The following is a 22,375-nucleotide window of genomic DNA, read 5'->3' on the forward strand; positions in this document are numbered from 1 at the left end:
GATCTTCGGTGCTTTCTCCCGAGCTTCGTGGGATGTTGACGCATACACCCGGTCATTTTGGCGATTGAAAGTTTCCTCAATGTTGAATATCTTTTCATCTGTGAAAAGAATTTTCCTGTGGCCATTGTTGGCGTAACGCTGCAGGAGGCGTTTTGCTTTTATCACCCTCTGCTCTTTCAGACGTGCATTGAGGAAGTGACCTGTACTTTGCCGGTAAGCCTTCAACCCCAAGTCACTTCTTAACACGCGAGACACTGACATTTTGGGAATGTTCAGCTCACGAGCAAGCACAGCCTGCTTTCGTACAGGATTTCTCCGAATACGGGCTGCCACTGCTTGCACTAACTTTTTGGTTCGTAAGCTGCGTGGGCGGCCTTGCCTTGGGCGATCATCAACTGTCCCAGTCTCCGTGAATTGCTTGATGGTCCGATACACGAAAGATTTGCTGATATTCAACTTTTTAAGTGTTCTGAATATCATGGGGGCTGTTTGACCCACTTTATGAAGCGCTATTACTCCCACACGATTTTCGTAATCGCCCCACTCCATAGCTACACTTGTACGAACACACTTCCTCTATGACAGCTCAACTCACAATGGCCCACTCCAGCCTCTTGCACAGCACAGGACGGTTGGCCGCGACCTTGAAAACCGGTTGTACACACTGCCTCAAACTTTGTGTCAGTATTTATGATACGACTAGGTATATTACGAGTCTTTTCTCATGTCTTTTGTTTTCTTGTATTATATACGTATGTAGTACTGTGTACTGTGTGTATAAAATGAACCTGTTCTGTATGTGCTTTTCTTTGTTAAATAAACACATGTTTGATTATCCGCAAAAAAAACGTTATCTGCATAACCTTTGGTCCCAATTAATGTGGATAAATAACGTTCTACTGTACTGACTTGAAAACTGTTTTTATTTTTCAACATAATCTCCACCAACAGTGATACACTTATCCCATCACTTTTATCAGTCCCCAAAAACCTGCTGCATGAAAAGTGTTTAGGCTGCTATCCCAACCACAGTCACACTTCATATTTATCTTCATCATCTGCAATTTGCTGCCTAGCAGCCCAAACAGGTGAAAGTTGCTTGGGACTAAGTCTGGGATGTAAGGTGAATGTTCAAGAAGTAGCCACTGTAATCCATCAATTCTCTTCCGTCAGCTCGAAACATTTCCTCCACCTGCCACACTGTTAATGCTTACAAACATGATATTTCATCCAAATTATTTTTTTCGGTGGTGCTACATGCGATTTATTTGAGGGTTGTTCAAGGAATTGTTGTAGTTACCATGCTTTACATGCAAAGACATTATCAAAATAAGTGATAAGATAACGCTTTATTCAAGCTGACTTGTGATGTCAGTTCAATAATATTTTGACAGACTTTTTATAGCAACCGTAACAATTTGTAATACAAAAATGAAAGCCTTTAATATTGGGTTGGTGCGAATGAAATGTCCGCTTTGACGTCTAGTGGGAAACTCACCTAATCAACACAACACAGGGATTGACTGAGGTCACGGGTCTAACACCATAAACTCTGTATATGTCCAGCAAACAGGCTGGAGCACCCAGACAGCCAGGAGGCAGTGTGTTGCTGAACAGGGTCGTCTGAAAGTGCACCATGGAGAACACACAATTGCGAGTGATTTTTCTTTACGAATTCAAACTGGGACAATCTGCTCAGCAAACTGCCAAAAGCATTAACAGTGCTTTTGGGCCAGCAATGGCAAATGAACGCACCATTCGCCGCTGGTTTGTCAAATTTCGTTCCAGTGACACAGCATTGCAAAATGAGCCCCGTGGCCATCGACCAATATCATGTTCAGATGAGATCCTCAGGAACGCCTTGAAAGCAGACCCTCGGAAAAGTGTTCGTGCCATTGCAGACGAGTTAAGCATACACCATACCACTGTCGTTCGGCGGCTCCGTGCAGTCGGTAAAGTGAAAAAGTTGGACTCATGGGTCCCACATGATTTGACACCGGTCAACAAGACTCACCGTCTGGAGGTGTGCAGTTCTCTGAGTGTAAGGAATGACCGGGATGGTTTTCTCCATCGGATTGTCACTTCAGATGAAAAATGGATCTGCTATGACAATCGTAAACAATCAGGACAATGGTTGGATCGTGATCAACATCCAGGGCGGTTTCCGAAACCACCTCTCCACCCACAGAAGGTGTTGTTGCTGGTATGGTGGTCTATGGTGGGTGTGATCCATCATGTCTTTCTCAGGTGAGGTGAAACCATCAATGCAGATCGTTACAGTGCTGAACTCCATGAAATGCACCGCAAACTTCGTCGCAAGCATCCAGCAATGGTCCACAGACAAGGTGTCCTCATGTTGCACAACAATGCTCGCCCTCATGTCGCGAAAACGACGATGCAGGCTCTCCATGAGTTGCAATATGAAACCCTTCCTCATCCATCATATTCTCCCGACCTCTCTCCTACTGACTACTATCTTCCGGCATCTCGATCACTTTCTGACAGGGAAGACCACCATCCCTGATGATCAGGCGGTGCAATATGCCGTTGAGGAGTTCTTTGCGTAGCAGACTCCAGATTTCTTTCACCATGGAATCCAAATGTTGGCTGAGCAATGGCAAAAGTGTGTGGCTGCAGATGGCGACTATTTTGATTAACCAGGTATTGTAGTTTTGATTTGTTTGGCCTTTGTCAATGACGCACCTGGGCCGGACATTTCATTCGCACCAACCCAATAATAATGATTTTATTCAATAAACAATAACGTGAGCTACTTGTTGTAACAAGTTTTTGCTTTCCTCTGTCTATGACTGAAGTGAACACCATTAGAAAAGTATACTTCTTCGTTTTCTTATCTTAATATTTTTAAGTAATAAGTTCTGCATGCTTGTGATTAAAAATAACGTCCTTATATCTACAATGGAGATCAATATTCGTTAAAAAATGTTTATATATGAGCAGTTTTTCAGCTTCACATATCTATTTATTACCGCAGCATCCCAAGCAGAATGCGATTCACAAACCTCTCTTGATACGAAGCTGTGTTACGTAGACTATCCAAATTTTATATTAGATTTTTGTGATTCAATAAGGAATTTATACATAAGGTTTAAAATAGGTATGCCCTCTTTTTTTTGAAAAATTGAAAATCGAAAAATCATTTTTTCGAAGACGAAAAATTGAAGTGCAAATTTTTTTTCAAAAAACAAAAAACTATTTTTTTTTCGAAAAACAAAACCGAAAAACGATTTCTTTTCGAAAAACAAAACGATTTTTGGAATTTTTTTTCGAAAAAGCAAAAAACGAAACATTTAAAAATTTCATTTTTGAAAATTGTATAACATTTTTTTCAAAAATGGCCATCCCTAGTTTAAATATCTTCATGATAACAATTGCCGGCCACTGTGCCAGAGTGGTTAGCACATTGCGCTACGACACCAGGGGTCCCGGGTTAGAATCCCAGCCTGGGCATGGAAGATTTTGTGTTTTCATTCATCAATTTCATCATATCATCACTCATCTCCATCTTCGCAAATAAGCCAAAAGTGACACAAAAAGCGAAGTAAAATAAAGTACATCAATGAAGAAACAATTATGACCTTGTAACTTTGTTGTATTTTTATTTAACTTGACATGTTTGTAAAGAATGATTTCTAATGTACACAGGGCTTAAGTTTTTAATAGTTTTCACTGATATTTAGCTCTTATGGATTAAAATAATTATAATTTTGAACCAAGAAGAACACACATTTGCAATATCAACAATAAAGTAATTTCCTTTCATCAAAGTCACACATATCATAAATACGAAAGTTAATTAAATTACAAATACGTTATTAGGTCCACCATAAAAATATTATAACTTTCAAAATGTGCATTACAGATTTATGAAAGAAATATTTTATAAAAAAAACTAAACTCTTCCAAATAATTTATGATTCAGATCAAATTACATATTCATTAAGTGTAATACATTTTTGATGTTGCTTGTAAGGCATGGTATCTTAAAGCAGCCTTAAATGTGCATACTTAATTAAAAATCAAACGAATTTCTATGTGACTACAGTTATTTATATCATGTAGAAGAAAAGTATGTGCTTCTCTACTAGATCGCAGTACACATCCAGGTACGAGAGTAAAATTTAATTCGAAACTGCCATTATGAGCTCTGCTGCATGTAAACAATCGTATCTACAGTAGATACCATGTTTTACATGAAATAGAATTACTTGGCCATGCACAGTTTTAGTCGCAGTTTTGATTGGCAACCTCTTCATTCTTCTCATTCTTAGTCGGTGGTATATATTCCAGGTCTTTATGGGAATCATATACACTTTCTAACTCGTTGTCATCTTTGCTGTGGCCTCAATGCTTGCCAACTTTCTGAGACACATTGTAATTCAGTAACAGCCATTTCGCCGCCATCTTTGCTACTTCCATGAAACAACTGAGAGATACCATAACTTACCATAACTTTCAACACGTCTAGCTTTGTCATCTGTTAACGAAACGAAACACTTCGAGTATGATCCGACTCCATTTACGATGGACTACACGATGCACTTTGTAACTCCAAAATGACCAAAATTTCACTTACCATGTTTTACACCCGAGCCCTTCAATTATTATTAGATTTTGTTATGAAAACTTGAAATTTTTGTTGAGTTTTAGTGTCCTAGAATATCCACCCTGCACGTGACATCAAAATCTAAAGAAGGATTGTACAGATAGAACTTTATTCTTCATGAAGTGGCATGCTGTAGTTACACAGACATTGAAAAGATTGTATACATTTATGCACACATTCATTCTTAATGTACTAATTTTAGTGAAATTATTTTGCAGCAGCAAAGAAGTAGCTATTCCGAAAGAATGCGCTGTCAAGATATTTAAGACAACTCTAAATGACTTCAAGACCAGAGATAAATACTTCACGGACAAATTTTCTAAGCAGGTAAGAATTTTAAAGGTTTGTTGCTTTAACTCTTATCCATTGGACAGTGTAGTCTGTGTTTTATACAGGGTGGAGCAGAAAAACCTGATGATTTTTAAAATGACAAAACACAGTAAATGAGAAGAGTTCATCTTTATTCATGTGCTAGCCATAGAACCATATGTACACCATTATTATTGGAAAAAAAAAAAAAAGATTAACTGCAGAAAATGATATGTGGCAAATGGTGCTCATTTTGGTCCACACACTGCTGAAACTTCTCCTTTCTGGGGAAGAGAAAATCTGTCGATTCTTGTTTTGTTATTGCTTCACATCAGGTGGTGGGGTCGTGGGAAGGGAAGGGAAGTGGTGGGAATTCCACTCCTCACTAGTTTCCATTTCAGTCACCATGGAGCACTTCGATGCTGCAGAACTTCGCAGAAGGTGCAAATACCCCACTGAACTATGTTTCCAACAGAATGGGACCACTCGTCACACAGCCAGGGTTTCAATGGAAGTGTTACCGTGGATGTTTCAGGGATGTTTAATTTTGATACGTGCCCACCCTGTTCGCCCGATCTTTTTACAGTGACTTTTTTTTATTCCATGGGGTTATTTAAAATCCTAAGTGTACATTGAAAAACCAAATTCCCAGCCTGAACTAAATGCAGCGATACAATGCGAGGTAGCTGCCATGCCGAGAAACATGCTGCAAAATGTGATTAGAAGTTTCATCGACCAACTCCAGCAGTGTGTGGACCAAAATGGGTGCCATTTGCAAGGTGTAATTTTCCACACTTAATAATGATGTAAATCATAATTTTCATTTTTCAATAATAATAGCATTCATATGGCTAGCACATGAATAAAGACTAATTCTTTTTATTTCATTAAAAAAATTATCAGGTTTTTCTGCCCCACCCTATATGACATAAGCTGTTTCCTTTTAATGTGTCTTTCTTGACTTTGGAAATAATTTGAGCAAAGAAAATTGCTGGAAAGTAGTATTTCATAGCTGAGCCTACACCAATGGTGGTATGCCGCACCATGGCCTTGTGGTCTAGTGCATCAGTTTTTGGGCTAGGGCTACGGGATGCACGCAGGTTCGAGTCCCCTGGGAGGAAGCGTAACAACTTTTTGGTGGCCACCCACCATCGTGATAAATTTGGGCAGCAATGGGGCTCGATGCGCTGACCACATGTCACCCAGTGAAAAAGGTGCTCTGGCAGTCCCTCTTAGAGGGCTGTTACAACATGGAGTTTAGTTTTAATTTTAGTTTAGTGATCATTTTTTTAGTTTTAGTTTAGTGATCATTACAGTATTACATCAAGGCTAGAAGATTTGCATGTGTTGGCATGTTATTTTCTTTAACAAAAATAACACTATTGTTTTTTATAAATATATGTGTAATATATGGATGGGCCAATATGAAATTTTGACCGATACCGATAAAGTACAGATATAAAATTTACTGATACCGATAACCGATATTCTACCCATCCAATATAAAATTAGATATGGTCCTTGAAGAACCTGTAGTATAAATGTGTGTTTCAAGGTGACTGCAGTGAAAAAAAAAATGCATATTTAGACATTTACTTTTTTAGAAAGTAGGGTATGGAGGTTGTCCATAAAAATTACAAGAAATTGGCAGAATTTTGCACTAAATTATCAGATATCGATATATCGGATCATTTTACCGATACACCAATATGCCTATATTAGCGTATACCGATAGAGTACAGATTAATTGGTCCCATCCCTAGTTTAATACAAATATCACTTTCAGCTTATCAAATTTCCAACATTAAATCATAATGTCATCAGAAATAGGCTAAAATATTAAACACTGTATCAGTCAAATGCAGGGGTGTCCACACTTTATTTTCTATTCAGAGAGTTCACTATTTGGTCACAGCCCGCAGTAAAGGGTTATTTGAAGAGGACTGCCTGTTTTCATGATATTATTGCAGCGAACTTATGAATTATTTTCTCGCTGTATGAGTGTGCAACTATGCCTGATAGCCACAAGTTTCTGTTCAAATAGTCGTGCACACTTCTGGTTCCAAACTTCGCCATTAGGACCATGCAGTGCAGCATGGATGGATCTAGAGAGGAGAAGGCTTTCTTTGGTCTGCAATTCCGTGAAGTAATTGCAAGCAAAATTGCTTCTTTCGTAGGTGCTTTCGGATGATTCTTCATGTAGTCGTTTTAGCCAGTCGAAGCTCTTGAGTTGCCCGATGTGTTGATTTCTGTTGGAGAGCTTCGTCCACACTGATGATCAGGTACTAGATTTTCCATTGCACAGACAACCTGCATGGATGTCTGGAAGGGGGCCACAACCCCCCCCCCCTGGAAAGTGAAAGCCAACCTAAATTATATATTTCACACATATAATTTCATTGCAACCACACAAATATCTTTTAATGATTGCATGTACATGATAAATTCAAATCGAAGCCATGTTGTTTGAGGGGACAACACTATTATGGGGGGAATGTGCCTTATTGCCCCCCTCCCCCTGGAAAAAAATCCTGCTCGTTCTTCACTATCATCGTATGGTTGTAACAGATTTTGTTTCGTGAAATTGCAGAACAAAGATGCTTGCCTTCTCCATATGCGACCATGTTGCATTGCACACTCCTAGTGGTGAAGTTTGGAACCAGCGGTGTGTGGAACTATTTTAATAAAAACTTGTTGGCATGAGGCACAGACATACACCCATATAGTAACCTTACATTCCATAAGTTCCCTGAAATACAATCACGAACTAGTGACATATTTTTCAATATTGTATTTCACTCCCTAATTCTCGCACTAAAAAATTGGTGAATAGCCTTTCATCGCCCAATCGTAATGTCAGCACGTCAGATAACGAAACCAATGATAGAGGCACAGAATCTTCAGACAGATGATTAAATTTGCAATATGAAAGTGTAATATTTTGACTGTAATGCACAAATCAGTTACGACAATGAGAAAGAATCAAATTTTTGTTAAACTGTCACGAAGAAATTATGTGCATTGATTTGGACTATTCGATTTTAACAAGCATTCACTAGTATTCCAATCATCCTAATCTTGCACCAGAGACAGTTTACCTAGTAATAAATGATTTTAAAGTATTGGTAATACTGGAAAAAATTTAAAAAAAGAGCTTCACTTTTTTTGCCAAAATTTTGGCATAAAATCTGTGACAATTATGCAGTGAAATACATAAATCTGTATTCACCGGAAATATAATGCATCAAATTAAAAAATACATTTTGAAGTTTTACAAATACTAATGCATAAACACGCATAAAACATACTAGGCTGGATGTAGCCAATGGGATATAATAAAGGTCACAGGCAACAAGATTAGTCTGTGTTTGGATAAAGTACAGTTGGTGATACACTTGTATATACAAGTTAACAGTATGTCAACCAAATTCAGTTTTAGATTAACAATAACTAGAGTTGTGATTTTCCAAATGTTCAAACATACTTGCTTGTTTCTTTTGTTGTGTGTCTTTCCATTATATTACATTAACATGATATTTCAGAATCCAAGAAAAATCATCCACTTGTGGGCTGAAAAAGAGATGAGTAATCTGAAGAGACTACAAAGGGCTGGTAGGCATTCCTTCACTATTTATGTGCAATAAAATTGTTTATATTTTGTTGTTTTTTATGTTAAAAATTTAGAATGTGGATCTTGAGTCTTAACTCCTAAATGTATTCTCAATTATATATGAATCCCTGCCATTATTTGTGTCAAGTCTATGGAATACACATTTCTAACTAGTTAACATAATTCTTGTGACTTTGGTAATGTGCTGTACCTCAGATAATGTCCCGGAGATTTGTGGTTTATGTTGATACACGATCTCTCAAGTGTAGCATGGGTAATGTATTTCTGCTGTGGTTGTATGATTTAATATAAAGTCATTTAAATGATTTTTTTTGTGTCATTAGTGGATTTTATATCGTCACTGTTCTGTTCTTCCTTTCTCATCGTCGAAGAAAATGTTTGGAGGGAAAGGTCATGTCTTGCCACCCCTGACACCTTAATTGTCATCTTGAGGACAATTAGTTCCAGCATTCTCTTTTGGAGGCAAGCCAAGGTCCAAATTTCGTAACCTTTTTATTATTTTATCATTACCAGTCTGAAAACTGGGAAATCCTTGAAAAGTCTGGGAATGTACTTTTTCTGGAATAGTCAAGGAATTGTCAGGGATATTTACTGTTTATGGAAAAATCAACATGTTTGTAGTAGTGCATTAAAATTAGGTTTTTGAATTTCAAAAATATAAAGTCAAGAAATTTTAAATTTGTTGTGGAGAAACTGTATACTGAGTATTTCCGGCAGTTACAGTTTAGATCGACCACAAGGAAAAGAACCTTTGGTCAAAAGCATTTGTGCATCTTCCCTGCTGTTGTTGGTGCTCGGGTCAGTGTTTGCCAGGTCAGACTTGAAAAAATATGGAGATTGTTCCTTGGGAAACCAGATCTGCTAAAAATCTGATGATCTAATAGTAGTGGATGAACAACGTTCTTGGGGGGAGGGGGGCATAGGTGTGCACACTGGGGAGCAATGGGGCTATTGTCCCCTAATCTTGGACGTCCACAGATTTTTTCCAATGAGGGGGAAGCAACGTATATTTATCACGGGGGTAAACAGGACATATTACCCCTTAATAGTGTTGCCCCCCTCAGAAAACACCGCTTGAGGTTGAAATTATCACCTTCCTGCACCCCATTATAATAATGGATGTAAATTACTGTGACTGAAATCAACTTTATATGTATGAAATAATAGGTACTTTTAGGTCAACATTCATTTTCTGGTGGGGGGAGGCATGGTGGTCATCCTTGCACCTCCTCCTGGATGTCCATGCCCCTATATAATTTTGTAGAAAATTAAGTATTTAAGTGTAGAATAGTATATTAAGGAGAGAAAATTAAGTATTTTCAAGCCGATGAAAGTTCCAGGCAATTACGAGAGAGAGGGGTGCATTATTTCCTTTGTAATTGAACTATCCTGCTTCGTTCTCAGCAAATTTCACAGCAACCCCATAGTGGTTCCATAGCAACAGTTTATTAAGGTAATCTCCCGAGAAATCAATAGGCCTGGCAACACAGACTTGGACCATGTGAAGGCTCCTCCCACCTACTCTTCCCCCACACCCGCGAGCACGATCCAGTTCTGCTCAGGCTTTTTCCCCTGTGGTTCCACTATAGAAATTGCATATTAAATACTCTAGGAAAAAAGGTCTTGTTTTGAACTGTTTTCATGTAGAAATCTGCTACAAAAAGTGGGTATTGACATTTACCACTTTCTTTTTTGCAATTTTTTGGTTCTGTTTGGTTGAAATTAGGCTTTCATACATAACATTACAAAATTTTACTATAATTACATATTTTTATTATATAATTATGATTTTTTTTACCAAAAATAATTCTTTGTTTACGATTGGTCAATACGTGGCAAGTAACCTCACCCGTGATGTCCCTATCCTACAGTCAATTTCTGTTCGGTTTCACTTCTCGTTATTACTTTTAACTTGGTTAAATGGTATTCTAAGTGTCGTGTTTAGCTAAAATGTAGTGACCTTCTTAAACAAATGAAATACATGCCCTAATGACTTGATCTGGAAAATTTTGGTTCTTGTTCTGGAAGCCTGGAAAAGTCATGGGAATTTTGTTTGTATGAAATTGTAGACACCCTTATTTCTGATTGTTAAAACTAACATAATTTTATAAGCATGCCCTTATAACCTTGTTTATACAGAAGGAAGAAACGAGATATGATTTGCAACTGTCACCATTAGTTTCCGAGATGATTAATTTTTGAGAACTTGCATTGTTTTGCTATGTACAAGACATGTTCTCCTACATTCATATTTTTTTTTTATCTGAACATATGAGAGAGAGAAATGAACACTAGTCTACATTGCGTCACCATTTCCAATCCTGAAACCCCAGTGCTCTCTGGGAACTGTGGGCTAAATTCAGATTTTGTGGAAAAATAGTTTTTCTTGCTTTTGCTTTCTAATTGCTAATGTATTAAAGAAAAGCAAAACCTTATGGCCTGATCAGTACTCAACAGTAATTCATGATTGTGACATCATTAGTTTCCTTATAAATACAGAAAACTTTAGTACTCACTTTTTCTGCAAAGCTCTTCTTCATAGTTCTATTAACTTTGGTGACCAATTCCACCATCTTGCACAACAAGTTCCAATAAGAATCGTATTTATTTATCTCTCATTTCCCAAATATGAATTTCTTTACTTGATGAGAAATTTTATTTAGAGCAGTACGTAATTTCAAATTTTGTTCTAAAACAGGCTGCGGACAACAGCCTTGAACATCTGAGGGTTAATTAATATTCTTTCTTCGGTTAAAAGTGGTTCCGTGAGTATGGTTTTTAAAATATTTTCTAGAAGGGATGTGACAGATTTATTACTACTGCATTGGTATTAGCCAACCTTGTATATTGTTAAAAGTGCTGATAATTTCATATAACTGATATTTCTGTAAATAATCTTTAATTGAGTGCACCATTGTATTATTTTGTTGCTGTTTTTTTATAAGTATCATAAAATCTTTTGCACAACAACTTTCTGGTGACCAAGGTAACTTCCTCTATATGCTTGGTATTCCCAAATCCAAAATATGTCCATATTGGTCGCAAACCACATGTTAGAATAGAGCCAGTCGCAAAACTGCAAAATATGATCCTCTGTTAGTTTCTTATCCTTTCTCTCTGGAAATTAGCAATTTTGGGGAAATAATCACTCCGTTCAATTAATTCTAGAAGTTTGTGTGTGGGGTGTACAGGCAATCAGAAGTATTTAAATATATCTCAGTAGATGAGGCATCTCAGTGCAAGAAATCCGGTGTAAGTATCTCACCCAGTTTTCATGTTATAAGGAGGGATGGCCACAATATCCGGATTTCAAATTATCCGATATCCATTTTGAATGCAATTGATTATCTAGATAATTTGTATATCCTGATAATTTGGATATCCAGAATATTTCGATTTCTGGATAATCAAAATATCCAGAATTTTTAGATATCCAGATAATCCAAATATCCAGATAAAACAGATTTGATGAAGGATTTGTAGAAAATCCATACAGTGAAATATGAAAATGAATAAAAGAATGTGTGGACAGCCCATAAAATTTGTGAATGATAAAACTCTTTGGATAATTCACACATTTGGATATGCAGACATTTTGCATAATCAGAATATCCGATATCTGCATATTTGAAATCTGAATGGAACATTTTGCGATATCAAGATGAAATTTTATCCTTATTTGGCCACCTTAGGGTTGAATGACTTTTGAAACACAATGTACTTGTATCATTACCTAATACTGTTTGTAATTGTTTTTTAGGAATCCTTAGCCCTGACGTGGTGACTTTGAAGAAGCATGTGCTCGTGATGTCATTCATTGGAGCTGATCAGAAGCCGGCGCCAAAGTTAAAGGATGCAATCCTTAGTAAACATGATGCAGTGCAGGCCTACAAACAAGTATATGAGGTAGCTCTATTTTTTATTTATATTGATACTGTTGTTATTTGTGAAAAGTAATCAAGAAGTAATTTTTAATGGTTTTGTCAGTGTCCATAAGTCCATAGATTTATTTGTGTTTTTGTCATTTAGTGTTTGGTTTTTCTGTCCCTTTTGTCTATTTACAAACATACATAATTAGGTTCAGTTTGTGGAAGGCCCAAATGCAAGAATTTTTCCCTATCAAATCATAAAATAAAGGACAACCTATATATCCATATATACAGGGTCATTCAAATTGATTGCCAGGGTATGGTTCTTAACTCTACCATTCATAGTTCCCGAGATATTAAATTTCAGTTAGAGCAGTACATTATTTCAAATTTTGTCTGCATTGTAGCCAGTACCATGGAAAATAGCTTTGGCCTCTAAGAGTTAAGTAATTTCATATGCTTTGTTTGTACATGCAGAAGAAGAACTGTGTAACGTCGTTGCCTTGTAATCAAGGTGTCCCGAGTTTGATACCAGGTGGATGTACCTAGTGGTCCGGATCCCACTTTAAACTGTAGATCCAGTCCCGATTAGCCTTACTGTGCATAAGTGGACAACAATTCATTTCAATTCAAGAAGAACTGTTAAGCAAAGCTCCACATTTCGGGAGTTATTTATGTGCAAATTCTGAACGTTTAGTTCCAGTTTGTACAATATATTCCAATCAGTGGCATACCCAAGGTATGCCTTTGACCCAGCTTTTTGAAACCTCAACTCCCTTGAACCTCAAAATCAACCATTAGTGTTTGTCCACCCTAAACTCTGATATCACCATTTCCATCCATACAATCAGCCACAAGACAAAGGCACACAAGTCACAAACTGTGATTTTCTGTTCCTCTTTCATCTGAGTCACATTGAATCAATTAAACAAAATATTATCAGTGTAATTTAATTCATGTTTGAGAAATGAGAGACGCGGTAGTAGATAAATACAGGGAAACTGGTACACTTTTTCTGTTAAACTGTTTTTTTTTCATAGTTTTATTAATTTCAGTGGCCACTGCCACCATCCTTGTTGGAACTTGTTACGCTGTTGCTTGGCGTGCTTCTATTGTTTTTAGTTCTCTGATTGTGCTGTTGTCAACTGTCCATGTGCATCCATGTCGTCTGCCATTGCCCACATCCCACACCCTTATATACACCAAATCAAGGAAAATGCATGCCATCATGCACTTCCTGCATGAGCAAAACATCAATAACGGACAAGCTCATCACACTTGGATTCCTCTACTACAATGGATAATGCGGGAATGTAAATCAGGGTTCCACTGTAACTGTCTGCTGTAAAATTGCATTTTTTGACAAGTGTTTATACCCGAAAACCTTTGAATTGGAATGGCTGTTTCACTGTATCCATTATCTGTCAACTACCCATAGGAATCAACACATCCTTTCATAAATGCCAGAAGAAACCCTGCACATCAGTTATGCATGCATCCAATGACTCTGGACTCAACCTAGCCATTCAGTAACCATCACTAACTTACACACATGCCTTCGATCCCAGCCACATATCTCCCGACATTTTTCATCCCACCCACCATCCAGCAGAACAGTGGTGAGTGTCTTTTTGTCTAATGCCTTTATATTCTCCCATTGCCTGGCTACACTTCTGTAGGATGTCATCTTTGTTTCTCCAGTGAACATGCTCCGTAACTGCGAGACAGAAATTTTCATTTTTTGATGTGTATACTGTTTCCTTTCATTTTTATTTACCCATTCTTGTGGTCCCTTCCCTTCCCATACCCCCTTTGCTTTTATGAAATATGTTGTCCTTGCAGCTGATTCTGATTCACATTTACTGGTAACTCATATTCTACTGATCCAATATAAAATTGAATAACATAAATAATTCATTAACCTCCTTAACTCTTTCCAGATGGGACTGAGAATACTGAGTTTTTCCAAGGAGATTGGTTCTTTTAGCTGTTTTTTTTTTTAAATCATAGGAAATATGTTGTTAAATGTTTTATTATGTAACTATTTTCAAAAATATGCAACACTTTCTCATTTTACACAAATTTTCTCACATTTATGATTTTTTTCCTGTAACAAGTTTTTGAAAGTAACATTATAACATTGTATAAAAGTTACTGAAAGCATATTTTGAATAGGTAATATAGAATTAATTTATGAAAATACCTGAAAAGTTCCTATTAGGATCAAAATAATCACTAACTGCGAAATCTAAAGCGGAATCATCGTCAATAATTTCCACAAAATGTGTATAAATTGTTCAGTTCTATTATCAAGAGCATAAACAAAAGAGCATCTTAATTCGACACAAGTTACAAGTAAAATCCAGCAATGAAAAAAATGCGACATCTAGCAGTTGGAATTTGAAAGAAGTGGTTACAACACACGTGCGCAAGAAACACGGTGTGATTAGATCCCGTTCTTCGTTCACAATAGAATTTTACACTGAACCACTGGCATCTTATTGGACAGTTACTGTACCATCGCCCATCCGGAAGAGGGTAACCTTTAGTGACCAGCTGGTAAATGTGTCTTACCAGCACATGTATTCTGCACAGGATGGATGGTAGACCTGTCTTACCATGTGACAGCAATTAACGTGACGTTTCTAATGAAGGTATGACATACTCGATTCGCAAAACAATATATTAATTGGTGCTCTTATTAACAGATTAGAGAGTTTTCCCTCAACACTTTATGGGGTAGATTTCATAAATGGCTATGTACTCTTCAACCACCCCTCTTTCCTGATTGTATTTTACTTTTGCATGTAATAAGTAGAGGCACATGTTTTTGGTAAATAAAAAAAGCAAAATTTCATGTTCAAAAGTGGTAAATAAAATAAAATTTCTGTGGTACAGCAGTGAAAAATCGGATCAAAAGTAGTACGTAAAAATGACATTACGGCTTTTAAATTGTGAATATAATCCTAAATTTGATTTGAAAACTCCACTTATTTCACAAAATAAACATATCCCTTCTAATGCACATTTATATAGTTAACAGAGTATTAAGTTTATTTATGTATATTGGGGTCCATTTTTGCTTCTCAAATATTTACAGCAAAATTAATCAATTCTCCGTGAATTGCATAACTCGCAGGATAATTCAAACTTCAGAAACTGTCGTGTCTAAATAAACACTAAATTTCGTGTTTTAGAGTCTATTTCGCATTTTGCAGTTCATTTCGCATCATTTCGTAACAAAACAGGGTAGGATAATGCATCACACACCTTTCTGAAACATGAAAAAGTAACATTACAATGTGTTATTTCATATTTCGTGTTTTCGTCAAAAACTAAATATGCATGCCTCTAGTAGTAATGAATACATGTAGTAATGAAAAGAAAAAAACTTGTTTACAACATGTAATAATTGGGGTCCAGTGGGAAACATCCAATTTTCAAAAATTTACTGAAAATTACGGTTTTCTAAATTTTGTATATCCCCCTCCCCCTCCAAAGTGGGGGACAGGCATTACATGTCCTCAAAGAGTGGGCTATTGTCATGCTTTTGCGCAAATTTGTCCCATCCATTATCCGCAGGGCCGACACTAGAAGCAATGTTCCAGATTTTTCTTTCCCCTGTAACTGAACACTACTTTGCATATACATTATTTTTCCCTATGAAGTATCAGCATATTTTCAACACAACTTTGCATGGTTGTAGCAGGGCACCAATGTTACATATTATGGTGGACTCCCGGACATGCCAAATACATTTTTCTTTGTAAAATTTTGATTTCGTCTTCTTCTTTTTTTAACCTTTTGGATCCCAAGCGTCTCGATCGAGATACCTAAAAGTAAGCCTCATGGTCCCAAGCATCTCGATCGAGACGCTGTGTCAAGGTCGTAGTTTTTATGTTATAACTTTTCTATTTTCGGCTAGAATTTCGATTTTTTTTTTATATTGTTCCTAACACATGTATTTAACAGAAATGTTTCTTGCACCTTTTCTTTTTCTTCATGAAAATGGAGGTGAAAAGGCGGGAAAAGGGACTTCTCTTTTGCGTCTCTTTTCAAGGGAAAAGATAAATTTCAAACATTTCAACAATTTTTTAAAATAATTTTTGGGGGTTTTCTCCCTTCCCCCTCCATATATACGCCAAATTTGCATAAATTTTGCATTTTGTGCATTTTGACATTTTTTTCGGGGGAGGGGCGGGGGAAACACCATTATTTTTAGAAAATTATTTTTGAGGGGATTTCCCCCTTTCCCCCTCCATATGTACGCCGAATGTGCATAAATTATATATCGTCTGAATCTGTGATTCATTCTGCGTACAACGGTATATCTTTCATATCTCTAGGGCATTTAGTTTCTGAGCTATAGTCATTTCAAGGTACCGCTGCATTTTGAAGCTTGAATCAGTGGCGTGCCCACCATTTCTTTTGGGGTTACAACTCAAGTTACATTGGTCATATGACAATGATGCAAATATTTTTCTGTTTCTTACATGCCAGCGATAATTTCTATGTGCATTTTGAACTTTTCATATCCTTTTTTTCGGGGGGCGGCGGGGGGCGAAACCCCATTTTTTTTTAAAAAAAAAAAAGTATTTTCAGGGGATTTTCCCCCCTTTCCTCCTCCATATATACGCCGAATGTGCATAAATTATATATCGTCTGAATCTGTGATTCATTCTGCGTACAACTGTATATAGTTCATATCTGCAGGGCAAATAGTCTCTGAGCAAAAGTCATTTCAAGGTACCGCTGTATTCTGAAGCTTGAATCGGTGGCGTGTCCACCATTCCTTTTGGGGGGTACAACTCAAGTTACATTGGTCATATGATAATAATGCAAATATTTTTTGTGTTCCTCACATGTCCGCGATCATTTACATGTGCATGTCGACACTGTCATGTACTTTTATTTCGGGGGGGTGGGAGGGGGCGAAACCCCATTTTTTTAAAAAAATTATTTTCAGGGGATTTCCCCCCTTTCCCCCTCCATATATACGCCGAATTTGCATAAATTTCATATAGTCTGAATCTCTGGTTCATTCCGCATACAACGGTATATCACTCATCTCTCTAGGGCAATTAGTCTCCGATCTACACTCATTTAATTGAAACTCTGCATTTTGCTCAAAATTGGCTCGGGACCGTGAAGCTTAAATGGCCTTGGGACTCAAAAGGTTAACTGTCTTAATTGGGAGGTACAATGCATAAACTTCACCTCAGCTATAAGTTCTGTCATTCAAAAAATATAAAATAAAATAATAATGATAATCGGTGTATTGGTACCGATTATTTTACCGATCTGATATGTCGATAAATATCTGATAAATTTAGTGCAGAATTCTGCCATTTTGTTGTAATTTTTATGGATAATCTCCATGCCCTAATTTCTAAAAAAGTAAATGTCTAAATATGCAATTTCTTTTTCACTGAAGTCACCTTGAAACACACATTTATTAAGGAGGTCAATGAACCTTTCAGGTCCTTCAAGGAATATTTCTAATTTTATATCGGATCGGTAGAATATCGGTTATCGGTAAATTTTATATCGTTACTTTATCGGTATAGACTGAAATTTCATATCGACCCATCCCTACAAGAAAATATAAACAATGCTTGATATTATTTACGAATTTTTTTAACTTTCTTTCCAGGCCATGAAGAAAATGTACACGAAAGCTCACCTGGTGCATGCTGATTTGTCCGAATATAATATTTTGTGGCACGAGAAGAAATGCTGGTTCATTGATGTGAGCCAGTCTGTGGAGCCAACACATCGTAATGCCGAGGAGTTCCTGCTCAGAGATTGCAACAACATTTCAAATGTATGTAGCAGGGCCTTAGGGTAGAATTTTCTATAGAATCATAAGGGCCTCCCCGATGGCGCAGTGCTAGCGTCGTTGCCTTGTAATCAAGGGATCCCGGGTTCGATACTCGGTGGAGGCACAAGTGGTTCGGATCCCACTTTAAACTGTAGGTCCAGTCCCGATTAGCCTTACTGTGCATAAAGTGGACTTAAAACAACAAATCAATCAATCAATCTATAGAATCATAAGAAACAACTAACTGGTTTGTAACTAACTAACTAACTCTCTAGCCTTCTTAAACCCTGAAGGTTCATGGCTGCAGCAAAACAGGCCTTCCATCTGCCCCTATCTTGAGCAAGATCTATATCGTATCAATCCCTAAGATTATATGTTTATTTTATAAAGTCTCTCTGAATGCTTCACGTTGACCAGGGCATTCACTTGTTTTTCTCAGTTGTCTCAGCCTCTGAGGCATGTAAACAATGCACAGTGTTGTGCTATGCAAACCTCCTGAGCCATTCAGGAAACAGGTAGTTTCTTCTGCCTATGGAGTCGGCAGTTTGCATAGTGGCAATTAAAAAACACGATTCGGCATGGAGGAAGAGCTCGATGGCTAGTGATATAGAGGTGAGACAAGCTGAGAGGGGACTGACTTTTGGATTGGAGTTGAGAAGGGAGAAGTGGTTAGGAGAGCGGTAGGGCAGAAGTGAGACGACGCTCTGGTCGACAAATTGAGAAGCCAACAGAGGACTTCGTATATTCTATTCATCTTAATTCATTAGATAGACAGGTAATTATCCTAACACCCAGCCATGATTCAGGTTCAAAGGTTCACAAAACCCAACGAGTGACCATTGTCTTTTCTGCAGTTTAGTTCCTTAATTTATTTTGTATCTTTCGTATTGCCAAGCGTTAACTCGTCATGTCAATGACGAGTGCTCTCATCAGAGGATGAATGATGAGTAACTTACATCACCCATTGATTAATTGGTTAACATTCTAGGTACTCGTAAGATCCCACGAACTTCACGGTTCGTTACGATATACTCTTTTCCATCCCTACTGATTTCCTTTAGATCCGTCTCAACTTTGTCCCTCCATCTTCGTCTTGGCCTTCCTATAGGTCTATTACCATCAGGTTTCCCAACAAGAATCGTGTAAACTCCTCTTTCCTCTCCCATTCGTGCCACATGGCCTGCCTACCTAAGTCTTCTTGATTTAATTATTCTAATAATATCTGGACATGAATACAAATTATGTAGTTCTAAATTATGTAACCTTCTCCACTCACCTGTCTCCTCATCCCTTTTAGGTCCAAAGATTTTCCTAAGGATCTTATTTTCAAATACTCTCAATTTATGTTCCTCTTTCAATGTAAGGGACCAAGTTTCACACCTAAATAATACTAAAAACAAAATTACTGTTTTGTATATTTTAACTTTTAGTTTCTTAGATATTAAACAGGAAGACAAAAGTTTGTGAAGAGAGAAGTAACATGCATTTCCTGAATTAAGCCTGCTTTTTATTTCCTCTTTAACATAATTTTCATTTGTTAATATTACTCCTAAGTATTTGAATTTGGAAACTGTTTCAACGAGTTGTTATCAATGATTAGATTTTGATTATTACCTAACACTTGGTTTCGGCCTGTAAACATATATTTAGTTTTCTCTTTGTTAACTTCCAAACCTATCTCTTTAGCAGTTTTGAAGAATATTTTAGCATTATTCTTAATTGTATTTATATCATCCCCTAATAAGTCTACATCATCTGGATATGCTAACAACTGAGTCATACCATTTAATTTTAGTCCTTCTCTAGTTTCTTTTACCTTCCTAACAGCATATTCTAAGGCAAAATTAAAGAGCAATGGAGATAATGCATCTCCTTGTTTTAACCCATCATGAATTGTAAATTTGTCAGACATATTAATACCAACACGAATTTTACTTTCTGTTTCACTGGTGCATATTTTTATCATACTAACAAGCTTCTTAGGTATTCCAAACTCTACTAATATATTATATAATTTATCTCTTTTGACCGAATCATATGCTTTTTTGAAATCAATGAATAGCTGATGGACATTTTGATTATATTCCCACTTTTTTTCAAGTGTCTGTCTGATGTGAAAAATTTGATCTGTAGTTGATCTGTTACGTTTAAATCTACATTGATAATCACCTATAATTTCATTAGCATATGGGGTTAGTCTTGTTAAAAGTTAGATAATATTTTATATGTTGTTGAGAGTAGAGAAATTCCACGGTAATTATTGCAGTTCATTTTATCACCTTTTTTAACTAACTGGGTTATAGGGTACAGAAATTCCAATTGTATCTAAAGATATCCGTTTGGCGGTTACGTGGAGAGAGTACCCTATTTAGTAATGCATAATGTTCACTTTTTTCCAAATTTTTGCCCCCACAAACTGTGGTGCGTATTATTTGGACAGCCAGCCTGAAACCACACATGTTTACACTATGTCACTGCATATAACACATATATATCAACACGTGTAAATAAAAATTACAAGGTTGGATTTCTTCAGTAATAATATTTTTTTAAAATACACTGTAAAAGTGAAATGGCCATTTCCCATGATTTTTCATTTTGTAACTGAACATTTTGTGACACTAATAAAACGGTGGCGTTCTGGCAGGATTCGAGCATGCACCTCCCTTCACGTGGGATTTATGGGATTTGTATCAGTGATATTTGTCGGGCGAGAAATAATAGAAAATAACTTCCTTAGTGCTGCAAATCAATAACATAATTTTGATCTCGCTTCCTTGTTCTACAGAATAAGCAAGGCAGTTACAGAAGTGAAAGCTGTGAGATGCTAATCACAGCAGAGGGGGGGAGATGGCATGGGTTGGTGACTCATTGATTAGGTATGAGGTAATTTGCTATTGATTGGCATAGCAAGATCTTGACAACCTACAACTAAGAGAGCCCATTCTTGAACCTGGATTGTACTGTGCATTATATGTGAGATATAATTCTTTGTTGCTTTCCCCCATCAAAAGCCAGGGTGTGCATTATCCATCATATATACGGTAATACACTCTAATAAGTTCACGGTTCATTTTTTTCTGCACTGTATTTGTTCGCTGTCGATTTCGCAATTTGCCTGGTAGCTTCATCAGGTGTACATCTTGCCATGCGTGGTGTGGTTTCTTTTTCTCCCACTTGCATTGGTGGTGGCGCTAGTTGACACAAGATAGGTACAAAAGAAACATCATTGTAGGAGAACTGTTTGTCATAGAGAATTGAATTTACTTTTTTTGGAAATTGGGGAGTGGGAGAGACAGACCCATTCTCTTCAAGAAATTGAGAGTTTGACAACATTCCTACTACCCGGCATAGTTAGAAGAGAAACATAAGAGAGCTTTTTGCAAAATCTCACTTTTGCAAAGCTCCCGTGGTCCCATGATAAACCAAAGTCAATGGAGAGATTCTAGGATGTAGTACTACAATTGTGTTAAATCTAGTTGGAAATTGTTCCATATATTTTCTCTTTGTGACCTCTTGTTAAAGCCACTGGCACTTGACAAATTCAATTTTCTCTCCTGTGTGCTTAATCATGTGGCACAGAGTCACGGTTGCCAGTTTCATCTATTTTTAGAGTAGGGTAATACAGGGTGTTTCCATAACCTTGAATCAAACTGGCAAGGTGGATGGAGAGTGGCCCAAGTATCAATATGAGATAAGGAACCATGATCCGGAAACTTATCCTTGAAAAGTTATGAGCCAAAATTAGTTGCCGTTGCCTATGACCATAGAATAAGACAATTGAATGATGCGGCATGTACTTTTAATGTGGACATTACTACAGTGTATCGTAACACCCTGTGATGAAAATGTTACAGTAGTTGTTCAAAATGGCGATCCCCAGTGTTGAAGCAGGAACGACAGTGTCGCAAAAAAACTCTGTCGCATTCACTCTAACATCCCTGTAGTCATTCTGACGATATTGCAGGCAGAAAGAATTCTTGCCTGCATGTCCTCTTCACTCTCGACTGGTGTCTCATAGACAACACTTTTGACATGACCCTACAACAAGAAAAACGAGTGGGTCAGATCAGATGAACAAGCTGGCCAAGCTCCTTGTCCTTCAGGTCACTGATATA

General features: G+C 37.1%; 1 protein-coding gene across 2 annotated transcripts in view; it reads left to right on the top strand.

The window, feature by feature from the left end:
- Positions 1-22,375, top strand: part of LOC145997161 (serine/threonine-protein kinase RIO3) — a 69,948-nt gene that overhangs the window by 35,916 nt on the left and 11,657 nt on the right. For both annotated transcript variants that reach the window (XM_083133839.1, XM_083133840.1), the window contains exons 7-10: positions 4,846-4,954; positions 8,479-8,548; positions 12,328-12,473; positions 18,090-18,260. In XM_083133839.1, the coding sequence (XP_082989965.1) occupies positions 4,846-4,954; positions 8,479-8,548; positions 12,328-12,473; positions 18,090-18,260 (496 nt within the window). The remainder of the gene's footprint in view (positions 1-4,845; positions 4,955-8,478; positions 8,549-12,327; positions 12,474-18,089; positions 18,261-22,375) is intronic.

Source organism: Lepisma saccharinum, chromosome 13 (genome assembly GCF_977018435.1).
Source record: "Lepisma saccharinum chromosome 13, izLepSacc3.1, whole genome shotgun sequence".
Taxonomy (NCBI): Eukaryota; Metazoa; Arthropoda; class Insecta; order Zygentoma; family Lepismatidae; genus Lepisma; species Lepisma saccharinum.